This window comes from Brachyistius frenatus, unplaced genomic scaffold, assembly GCF_029030835.1.
Source record: "Brachyistius frenatus isolate BFR_SWC_R1_liver_20210118 unplaced genomic scaffold, ASM2903083v1 Contig_12, whole genome shotgun sequence".
In the NCBI taxonomy this organism is placed as follows: Eukaryota; Metazoa; Chordata; class Actinopteri; family Embiotocidae; genus Brachyistius; species Brachyistius frenatus.
This window is the reverse complement of record NW_027210611.1, coordinates 6,726,406-6,738,502: the sequence shown is the minus strand read 5'-3', so window position 1 is coordinate 6,738,502 and position 12,097 is coordinate 6,726,406. Positions and strand designations below refer to the sequence as shown.

The window sequence follows — 12,097 nt, the reverse complement described above, 5'->3', positions numbered from 1 at the left end:
GTCTGTGTCTGCGGTCTCCAAAAACGGTTTAAAAGTGATGTTTTACTTAACGGCACGGATTAGAAATCTAGAAAGCAATCGATTTCAGGAGGTTAGTAATTTGGTTCCTCTTGAGTGCATCCTTGCACCTCGTGTGAAGGTGTTCAATAGCCAATTGTGTGCGTGCCATCGGGACATGCGCAGCAGAGCGTGTCAGACCTGGTCCCGCCTGGTCCCAGAGAAAACAAGGGGTGTGCTCGGGTGCTTGGTGGAGTAGCAGCGCATGCGCCCCGCAGAAAATCACGGGCGTCGAGCCTCACGCCGCAGCGATTGCAGATCTTACAAGTCAGATAGGAGGGAGTAGGAAGGGGGTACGAGACGCGGGGGTCCAACGCACACAGCCCGGTGGAAGAGAGGGATGGAGACCCGGTAGGCGGAAAGAAGAAGGCTGATGTGACTCCGACTGACTCCCTTTTCTTTTCTAACTTGAGCCTCATTAGCCCTGTCTGCAGATGCAACCTGTCCGTCATCCCATCCGTCCCAGTAAGACAGGGTTTTTTTATTTTTTTATTTTTTATTGCAGCGTTTTCTCCACAGAGGGGACTACAATGACAACCTGGTGAATGCAGTCAGGATGGAGTAAAAAAAAAAAACAACATCCAGCACAACGCAGGATGCGCATCTCCAGCCCGACAAGGAAGAAGGTAGAGAAACCTGGCTGTTTTTCTGGTGTCGTATGTCAGAGGTTTTCCGCGGCGCTGTGGATTGATCGTTTCCTTCATCACCCTCCTGCTGCCGGTGTCGGTGTATAATGGAGAGCTCCAATGGCTCTGGCAGCGACACCAAACCGCAGAACCACCAGTTGGAGAAGAAGAGACTGAACCGAGCGCCTTCCCCGGCCAGACCTTTCCTCAAAGACGTGCACTCCCGCTCCACCAAGCCACCTGCCATCGTACCCAAATCCCCCAAACTCCACAAGCAGCAGCAGCAGTCTGCCTCAGTGCCCTTAGCCCATCCGAACCGCAGCTCCAGACGCAACACAACCGGGGCGAAAGAGAAACTAGCCTCGGCAAAAAGTCACACCAAGTCCACTGTCGCGAAAAAGCCCACAAAGGTGCCCCAGCATGCAGCAGCCGAGCCCAAAGCCGCCGGCATCAAACCGGACGGCATCAGCAGTCCGATCCTCGCCAAAGGCAAGAAGGGGAGACTAGCCTCGGGGTCCCCGGGCCCTCTCAGCCATGGATCCCCGATCCGGGTACCGACCGCGGCGTCTCTCGCCCGGGTCAGCCAGACCGACAGCAGCTCGGACCTGTCAGACTGCCCGTCCGAGCCGCTGTCGGACGAGCAGAAGCTGGCACCGGCCGCGAGTAGCGACGCCGAGTCCGGTACCGGCTCCAGTGACCGGGATCAGCTGGGAGCAGATAATCCTCTGCGGGCAGAAACGGCAGCTGCCACTCCGCTGCGCACAACCGAGGCTTCCGCCGCCAAGGGAAGCATGTCTCAGGCTCTGCCCGCTCCGGGGTCGCACGGAGACAAACACAAGCAGGAGAGACCCTCCACAAGCGCACAATTCAAACTGCCAGGCACCAAGGATGTAACCGAGGACGACCTGCTGCGGGAGATTGAAGATTTGAGATCTGAAAACGACTACCTCAAGGTATGGCGATTTTTTTTTTTAAATTTTTTAATTAATTTATTATTATTTATTTTTTTATCTCAACAAGTTACAGGAGAATCCGTGGCTTTTATGCTGCACGTGTTTTATATAACACGTAGTTCAAATTTGCCTTTAAAAAAAATATTTAATTTTGAGCAGCTTTCCAAACAAAAACACCAACAGGGGTCTCTTTAAGGACAGTGCCAGGTTCTTGTTAACTGCCCTTGAACTTCCTCTTGTTCACTAACGAAAAGCTTCATGTAAATGTATATATTTTATAATCTAAACACATTTCCCGTGATGCCCAGCTGTCGTCGTCGTCGTCGTCCCCCCCCCCCATCCCATGTAGTCCCCCAGTCTGCTCACCATCCATCATGTCATCTTTTCCTCCTTCCCCTGCCGATGTGACCTTTATTGATGGGACTTTTATTGATAGTGGCTTCATCCTGGTGTTCCCTTTACATGTTTAGTTGTTGTTTTTTTTTCTTCACATTGTTGCTGTCAAGTCACAGAAAGCCCCAAAACATCATGTTGCACTCTCTTCACGTTGCATTTGGGACACAGAGAATTACATCTGTCCGTTTTAATGATGTGAGCAGATTACACTCAGAGATGCCTGGCAGAGGACAATTATAGTCAGTATTTTTTTCTGTTTTTTTTTAACTGTTTTCAGGATGTGCACAGGACATTCAACTTATTGAGATCCCATACAAACACACCTATATGTGTGCTGACTTGTGACCCAGACAACAACAACAATATATAATATATATATATATATTTTAAGGAGATAAGTCGAACACTTTAATGCTTTGAGGAGCACTTTTAAATCAGTTGTTTGCATAAAGGTTTCATGCAGGAACCCCCTCCCCGCCCCCTTCCCCCGCCGTCCCCCCTCGCCTTCCCCCCTCTTTAAGTAGGCTATCCCCATAAGTTGCGGAGGGGAGGCACAACAGATAATGCGGCAAACAATCTTGCAGTTTTTTTTTTTTATTTGTTGTTTTTCAGAGGCGAGAGGGGTTTATTTGCATGTTACTGATGGAGAGTATTATTTCAAACTTGATCACGCATGTCTGTGTCTCTCTGGAAACACAAGAGAGTTAATCAGCTTTACTGTCTCTCGCTGTAATGGCTTTATCCCACAGGAGTTGATAACAGTCAGATGTCCCATGTGTGTCTGCTTCAAACACCCTCCTGCCTGGCTGTCAGTCTGCCAGCTGGGTCTCTGAGTTCCTGCACAACCCCCCCTAGCCCTCCCACCCCACCCTCATAATGTCTGGGAGTCCCCTCCACTGCTGCCTCTGATGCTCATGGAAACACATTTGGTTTTCAGTGGGCTCTTTCAGTTTTCTTTTATTTGATATCTAAAGTGTTTGGCTTTTTACATGAGGTGAAGAGTTAAAGGAAATTTGAGGAGTGGTGTTTGACAAAGGCTGTGTTGTGTGTGTGTGTGTATATACAGTGGGTACGGAAAGTATTCAGACCCCTTTAAATTTTTTACTCTTTGTTTCATTGCAGCCATTTGCTAAAATCAAAAAAGTTCATTTTATTTCTCATTAATGTACACTCAGCACCCCATCTTGACAGAAAAAAACAGAAATGTAGAAATTTGTGCAAATTTATTAAAAAAGAAAAACTGAAATATCACATGGTCATAAGTATTCAGACCCTTTGCTCAGTATTGAGTAGAAGCACCCTTTTGAGCTAGTACAGCCATGAGTCTTCTTGGGAATGATGCAACAAGCTTTTTACACCTGGATTTGGGGATCCTCTGCCATTCTTCCTTGCAGATCCTCTCCAGTTCCGTCAGGTTGGATGGTGAACGTTGGTGGACAGCCATTTTCAGGTCTCTCCAGAGATGCTCAATTGGGTTTAGGTCAGGGCTCTGGCTGGGCCAGTCAAGAATGGTCACAGAGTTGTTCTGAAGCCACTCCTTTGTTATTTTAGCTGTGTGGTTTTCTCCACACATACTGCTTAGAATTAACGCCAAAAAGTTCAATCTTGGTCTCATCAGACCAGAGAATCTTATTTCTCATAGTCTGGGAGTCCTTCATGTGTTTTTTGGCAAACTCTATGCGGGCTTTCATATGTCTTGCACTGAGGAGAAACTTCCGTCGGGCCACTCTGCCATAAAGCCCCGACTGGCGGAGGGCTGCAGTGATAGTTGACTTTGTGGAACTTTCTCCCATCTCCCTACTGCATCTCTGGAGCTCAGCCACAGTGATCTTTGGGTTCTTCTTTACCTCTCTCACCAAGGCTCTTCTCCCACGATTGCTCAGTTTGGCTGGACGGCCAGGTCTAGGAAGAGTTCTGGTCGTCCCAAACTTCTTCCATTTAAGGATTATGGAGGCCACTGTGCTCTTAGGAACCTTGAGTGCTGCAGAAATTATTTTGTAACCTTGGCCAGATCTGTGCCTTGCCACAATTCTGTCTCTGAGCTCCTTGGACAGTTCCTTCGACCTCATGATTCTCATTTGCTCTGACATGCACTGTGAGCTGTAAGGTCTTGTATAGACAGGTGTGTGCCTTTCCTAATCAAGTCCAATCAGTTTAATTAAACACAGCTGGACTCCAATGAAGGAGTAGAACCATCTCAAGGAGGATCAGAAGAAATGGACAGCATGTGAGTTAAATATGAGTGTCACAGCAAAGGGTCTGAATACTTATGACCATGTGATATTTCAGTTTTTCTTTTTTAATAAATTTGCACAAATTTCTACATTTCTGTTTTTTTCTGTCAACATGGGGTGCTGAGTGTACATTAATGAGAAATAAAATGAACTTTTTTGATTTTAACAAATGGCTGCAATGAAACAAAGAGTGAAAAATGTAAAGGGTTCTGAATACTTTCCGTACCCACTGTATATGTATACACAAATGCACGGCAACTTTACAACACCGAGAAATAGATTTTTAGAGCTGCAATGATTAGTCGATTAATCAGATAGTCGGTCAACAGAAAATTAATCAGCAACTGTTTTGGTTAGTGATTCATGATTTGAGTTCATTGTCCAAGAAAACATGATAAAGGTTTACTGTCAGATTCTCAAATCTGAATATTTGCTGCTTTTTCTTCGTCTGCAATGTTATTTTAATCTGCATATCTTTAGATTTTCGACTGTGGGGCAGATACAAAATTTAAATGAAATATATTCAAATTAATTTCTTTCAGATCTTAATCGATAATGAAAATAAGCAACCTTCATCACGCCAAAGTATATAATACACCCACCAGTCCACTAGAGGACCGGGTGTCTGTAACGGTTTTGTCTCACCAAGGTGTAAAAAAAACTACAGGGTTAGGTTTAGGAAAACAAAACGTGTAGTTTGGGTTAGACACAAGACTCTTCAAAATGCATGTTTTGTTCCATAAAACAGCGCTAAACACAAACATATGTAATTTTATGTCAAGTAGAACAAAAACGTAGAAGAACTTCCAAGTTGACACAGAGAAGTAAATTCTGGCCAATTTTTCTCGAAAAATACCTTAAATTTTGACTTCAGTTTGATCGTTATTTGAATGCTCTATGAATTGGGTAATTGATGAACTGTCTTATTGTTTCAGCTGAACTCGTCTTTAAAAGATTGATTCTTCAGCTGAAATCATACGTGAATCGTTGATCGGTCATTTTTCAAGTAAAAAGCCAAATGTTTGTTGAAACCACCTTTAATGGGAGAATTTGCAGATTTCTCTTGTGTTCAGCAGGAAATTTGAGTTTTTGATTGTTGATTTGAACAAAACCTCCGGTGTGAACACGTCAGCTCGGACTGTGAAAAACGCTGATATTCATTTTTCAAAAATGTTTGCCCTTGGCTAAAACATTAATCATTTGAGTGAGAAATAAAAAAAATTAATAGTAGAAATCGTTTTGTTGCGGTCTTTCTCTGAGCAAAAATATGAATTCTCTAATTGATTACAGCAGCTGTGGAGTAAAGATAAACACACTTTAAAGAAGTGACTAAGTAGTGGCGGTGACCCCTCACGCACCACCTTCATAAACATCAGTGTTATGCTCCAAATGTACCTGCTCCCATGATGCTGCTCTGACTCTGCCTCTGCTTTTAACCCGGCTATCGATTGGGTCGACCCAGCGCGAGGTCATTAGCTCCTTCCTGAGGGCCCTCCTCAGATAACAATGGCCTCTGTGCTTTTCCAAATGAGGATAGATTTACTTTTCATTAATTGACACACTCTTCCCTCCCTCCCCGTTCCGCGTCCAATTGTCTTTTCATCAGGTGCCAGTTGAGCCTTTGGAATATGTATCTCGGGGGAAATCTACAGAGCTAACTGATTCCTCAGGATGGGGGAGACAAACAGATACCACCCCACCACACACACACACACACACACACACACACACACACACACACACACACACACACACACACACACACTGCCGTCATATCACCTCAGTGCTGCAGATAAATCTCCTGTTTTTCCAGACTGGGATGTCACATGCTGATCGGAGACGGGGAATACGAATGCTTCCAATCCAAGAGATAAGATGCTTAGAGCCAACTAGTGATGTTACATCATCAGCACAAAGAGTACTTGCATTACAGCGACTCATGCAATCATATCAAAGTATTAGCGTAATCTATCCACAAAGGTATATTATGTTGTTTTTCCTTTTATAATAGTGTTTTACCTCAAACACTTAAAACATGCTTAAAAGGTTGGTTCTTGAAGGAGTTAACGTCTGAATATTCAGTACATACATTAGTTCCTGGGAAAAGTGTACTAATAGAAAATACCAGTATATAAAATATTTCAGTCTCTGTGACACAGTCATCACCTGCTTTAGTTCTCATCAGTTGTTTTGTCCACCGGTCTGTTTATTTGCTATTTACTCCAAGATTTTGGTCAACAGAAAGATTTGTGGCGTGACTTCTTGGCGACCCTTCTCTAATCTTGTGCAGCTCTCTGGTATGAAACTTTGTCTATAACACGGCTCCATCGAATCAAATCAGTTTTATTTTTACAGTTTGCCTCGAAGCGGATCACAGTCAGTACAAAATATATCTTGTATCCTCAGAGCTTGTGAAATCTAATATCTTGCTTTAGAGGATACTGTGTTTAGAAAATGAATCATTTTTGTTTTTGTCTGTCCTGTAATGCCATCTCATTTTAATTTAGATGTTTCCTTAAACCAAGTCATGACCATTGACCTTTCATGCACACAAACTACTTCCTGCTCCCCTACACGTGTTACAGCACAGGGTTACACTAAAAGTCAGCTGAGAATGGTGGTAAAAAAATACAAATATATATGTACAAAACATATACTGATGCAAGCGTTTGATATCAGCACTGTTATTCACTGTTATAATGTGGACGTGGTATTGAACCCCGGTAACAGCTCGGCCCTGTCTGTGTCTCAGGATGAAGTGGACGAGCTGCGAGCGGAGATGGAGGAGGTGCGAGACAGCTACCTGGAGGAGGAGGTCTACCAGCTGCAGGAGCTACGGAGGGAACTGGACCGCTCCAACAAAAACTGCCGCATCCTGCAGTACCGTCTGCGAAAGGCCGAGCAGAAGAGCCTCCGGGTCGCTCAGACGGGCCACGTGGACGGAGAGCTGCTGCGGAGTCTGGAGCAGGATCTGAAGGTCTGTCATTTTATCTACGTATTTGTGTCTTTGTGTTTCGATTTCCACAGTCAGTCACTACGAGAAAGTACTTCGTAGATGGACCTTTTTCATGCCAAATTAGTGCATATCATCCCCCACAACAATGGCAAATCCTTAAACGCAACCATAAATTATTATGAGACGATGGTGCCTCACCAGATGTACCAATGTCATGTGCACTAATGCATCTCCGTACCATCATGGAGGCTGGCTTTTGAACTGTGCGCTGAAAACATACTGGATGGTCCCTCTCCTCTTTAGCTCAGAGAACGTGGCCTCCGTAATTTCAATTAATAGTAACAATAATAACAAATTCCAAAGTTCTTCACACAAAGCAACAAATTAAATTATTTGATTTTATGAAATTCAGATGCCAATAATGTTATATAAAAGATGAAAAAGTGGAAAACAAGCTATTCAGTTTCAAACAATTGATTAATCATTAAAAAAGTTTATTGTGGTGCTCAAGTCAGCTGTTGATCTTTGATTTAGTGATTTTTAACAAATATTGCCTTGTTATATTGGTCTAACCCGGTTGTGTATGTGTTTGGAAATAAGTCCATATATGAATACATACATTATCTTTTTGTACATGTTTGTATTAAAAGCAGATATTATAAAATATGAATGCACCCATTTTGTATTATCTGTTTGAACTGAACTGACCTTCCGGTTGCTTTGATCTCAGGTGGCCAAAGACGTGTCGGTGCGTTTGCACAACGAGCTGGAGAGCGTGGAGGACAAGCGCAGCAGAGCCGAGGATGAGAACGAGCTGCTCCGACAAAAGATCATCGAGGTGGAGATTTCCAAACAGGCGCTGCACAACGAGCTGGAGAGGACCAAAGAGGTGAGTTGATAACGCCGAGACGCCGGTTATTTACAATGTTTCAGATCACCACCGCATGTTTGCCTTCATGCACACAAAGCTGCGTTTTTATCTCAGTAACCAGAGATTGTGGAGAACAAACAGGAAACAAAATCATTAAAAAAAAAATCTAAAGGAAGGAAGCTTCCTGATACCGCTGGTAAATGGATGATGATTAAGCATTTGCGGGTTATCAGTGCAACAGTGAAAATAAAATGATCACAGTCATGATGTGAATCTGGTCTGCGCAGGATGAATTTACAGTTTATAGATATACAGTAGATAGATAAAGATTTCTGATGCAGGAAATGCAAAGGCACAGAGGGAAAAGATGAGAAGTTGGGAATTTCACATTTTTCCTCAGACTAACCCTACATGACTAAAATTACAACATATTAACTTAAAATTCGATGGAAAATGAACTTCTATCGCCTTTGCCATTTCTGTAAACCTCAGCAAATATGTCACAACTTGTGAACGTGGGGCTTCGAGAAAAGTTTGAGTACCGACGTCGTGGGTACCACGAGGGAGGCGTTTATATGGATTCTTATCGTGTAAACAGTAAATACGACCCCATTTGAACGCAGCATTAGCTTTGGGGTACATCTGGGCCCTGTATTTGTAGCCTGTTTGTTTACACCGTAGAAAGTCGTGCTTCTTTAGCTACTTGCGGTCCCTGTTTGCACTGTAACTGCGGCGTACAGACACACTTCCTGTTTGTTTCGGATTTATTCGCTTCACCTTAAAGTCTTTCATTTGTGCCTCTAACTACTGCATCAACGTAATCCAGACTTTTGTCTATGAGTTTCTGTTATCACTGTTCCTCTCGTGTCGCTCATTGGAGGGAATATTTGCTTTGACAACTGTGAAGTGAGGTCTTCTCTCAGGTAATAAGATGAGCGGAGGCTATTCTCAGTGCTGCTCAAGTTCAGCTGCTTAGACTAATCAATTTTGACAACAGCAGGTAACATGCCGTCTGCCAACAAAGAAAAAGTAGGCTAATACCCGACCAGTCAGTACGGAGACGTGGCTTTCTTTTGGCAGCTGGACGACACTGTTTCTTTTGGTTTGATTCCCAGCTCTTGACACATTGTCTTCACATGACTTCTGTTGCATGGCTCTGTCTGCTCTCCAGTGCGTGAAAAATGGCTGTTTTCTAAGACAACTTTTATGAAGACAGAAAATCCATGTCTTGTCTGGATGTGCTGATGCAGCAAATGCAAACTCCGGTTTTTGTTGTTGCTGCGCCACCGGTAACCTTTTAAAAGGAGATGCTTGTGGAACAGTTGGACTGAAGTGCAGGGGTGCTGCACATGAGGACATTTTTTAATTTGCAGAGCACTCTCACTCGGGGTGGTCCCACGATAAAAAGCTGCTTTGAAGGCCACATTGTGCTCTGAGTGCAATTCTGTGCAGCTCACTTCATAGGTACCTGGTGGTGGTAAAATGATGCATACATGAGACGACACAGACAGTCTCGTGAGCAGAGAAAGAAGGGAGGGGAGTCGTAGAGAGGCTGAGATAGCGGCTGCTCCAAATGAATGCAGATTTTCCCCTGAGGTTTGTCCCAGAAAAACACAAGCCCTCTCTGGATCTTTTAAAATGCAGCCCAGCCAATATCTTCAAATATACTTTCTCTTGTGCGGAATTAACAACCATGCACTTGTTTTAAACGTCTTTAATTCCCGTGAAATTCATAATAACCATTTTAGGGAATGATAAGGATATTTACAAACATGTTAAAGCCATTTAGTTGGAGATCAATTTAAAGAATTTCAACTGCTCTCAGAGTGGCTCAGTCACAGAGATAAATCTCGGTCACAGAAGAGAGAGAGGAGGAGCACACGTTCCTGACAAGAATGTAGTTCAACTGGACTGAGACGTCTTTCCTTTCCGTCTCAGCTTTAATTACACCTTGCAAACTGTGACCCAGGTTTAATGGGATGCAGTAATAAGCACAAAATCCTCCACACCGTTTTGGTTTTAATATATATATTTTTTTTTTATTCCACCAGAGGCACCGCTGCCGTCTTCAAATTTATTTTCTTAAATTACCTCTTGCAGCTCCTTTATCACCAAAATTAAGAACTAACATTTGGACTACAAACAAGCCGCTTAAAATAATGAGTGAAACCATGCTACTTTTTTGTAGGATAAAAAAAAAGTACAGTTGCACATTTGTCAGACATGAACATGACTTCCTACATGACAAACCACCACAGTCCCAGGCTCTACAAATACAATAAAATCATCCACATAGAAAGTTTCCATCTGAAAACATAACTCAGGTTTCCAATAATAATCCCTCTGGAAGAACTCTTTGGAAATTAGGCATTAAAGGTCCAATATTTCAGCCTTTTATGATGCTTTATTGCTAAGAAGATATTTTTGTGGTCTAAACTCCAAAAAACATCACAACTTAAGCTTCTCTCTGGAGCTCTACCAAGAACAGGCCGTTTTGTGTCTGTGCCTTTAAGGCGCACTGATATCAGTGACCGTCTCCTCTGATTGGCTGGCTCTTTTCTGAGTGACACACACCCGAGGCAATCACAGCTTCTGTTGTAGTTTGTTAGCTCTGCGACCGATTGACTGCTCTGTGTTTTATCCCACATAAAAGGTTGGACAGTTGGCCATGCTGAGGGCGGACATAACGCATGAGCTTGAGTTTGTGACATCACAAACGTACAGAAGTCCAAAACGGCACAAGTCCTGAATACAGGCTTTATGCATTTCTTCGTGGGCTGAGGGTTTTGACACTTTCACAGTATTTATAGCTCTTAGACCAGCTTCATAATCAGATAAGAAATGGAAATCTGAATTTATATGGGACCTTTAAAAAGACTTGAGCTTAAATCATTTTATAATGAACAATACTCTGAACAAACAAGTCTTTCCTTTTGAGGGAACCAAAAACTTGCCTATTTCTGTAGCTAATGCTAATGTGCCTGGATGAAACTGTGCACACAAAGATCTTCCATTTCCGGTTAATCTGTGCTTCACATAAAGCTCTGCACTGTAGCTGTTCATCATTTAAGTTCAAACCAAACATCAACAGACCATCTGTCCTTTGTGCATCCAGAAAGATTTATGCTGAGCGTGTAAATTATCCGTGCTGGTAAATTCAGAGATCCTGTTAAAATTTCTCGCCACAGTGGTAAAAGGGCATCTAATCTGAGATAGTTTGAGCATCTCTGGCCTTTAAAGCCCGTCTCCTCTTGTCCCTGTGCCCGTTCTCTGCTATCAGAAGCTGTATGGGACTCCGGCCCAGAGATTGGCACCCCAGCACGGATTAATCCAACAAGAAGGGCTGTTATAAAACAGGCTGGCGTGTTTCGGTACACGCTGACGGGAGGGGAGAGCAGGGGAGGGAAAGACAAAGAGACCGAGGGGCAGAGAAGGGCTGTAATCAGTCGGCTGTAGGCCCTGTCTGCCTGCGATATGACTGCAGCAGCTCCACAGCTAACAGACCTCACATCAAACGGATTGCTGGACAGGATTTTCTGTTCTTGCAGTGTTTTTTTTTCCCACCGCTGCTTTTGTGTGGTCGAACAGCGATTGTTTGAGATATTTCTCACTCCTCTGACATTTGAAGAAAGGCATACTGATACGTGTAATGAATTGGAACTAATGAAATGCTAACACGCAGGACATGAGCATCAGCTGATTTATTAGGTGTTCCCAGTCCCCTGTCAGAAACTCGTCTTTCATTAAGGTCAAATGATAATCCTTTGTGCTGCGCTTTTCCTCCTCAGTGACTGCCAGGTATTTCTAATTTCAGATATCCTCATGCAGATCCTCTGACGTGACATCAGATCTCATGAGGGAAGTGCTCAATTTCAAAAGCACCCTTCCTCTGTGCTGGTGTGGGAATACTTCATTATGCCAACTCATGTAAACGCCACTCTCTGATTATGATATTACAACTTTGCTTCTATTTGCAGTGGGTGTAAAAGTACATTTATCACATT

At 43.4% G+C, this 12,097-nt stretch overlaps 1 protein-coding gene across 10 annotated transcripts in view; it reads left to right on the top strand.

The window, feature by feature from the left end:
• The first annotated feature begins 159 nt into the window (after window positions 1-159).
• Window positions 160-12,097, top strand: part of LOC138617450 (microtubule cross-linking factor 1) — a 74,682-nt gene continuing 62,744 nt past the window's right edge. For 8 of the 10 annotated variants that reach the window (XR_011310663.1, XR_011310662.1, XR_011310664.1 and 5 more), the window contains exons 1-3: window positions 161-1,636; window positions 7,019-7,243; window positions 7,953-8,111. Coding sequence is in view for 4 of the 10 variants with exons in the window: in XM_069692491.1 (XP_069548592.1) it covers window positions 791-1,636; window positions 7,019-7,243; window positions 7,953-8,111 (1,230 nt within the window). In the remaining 6 variants the exon portion in view is untranslated. Of the gene's footprint in view, window positions 1,637-7,018; window positions 7,244-7,952; window positions 8,112-12,097 lie in introns of all 10 variants that reach the window. The other 2 variants (XR_011310660.1, XR_011310659.1) reach the window with 1 other exon arrangement.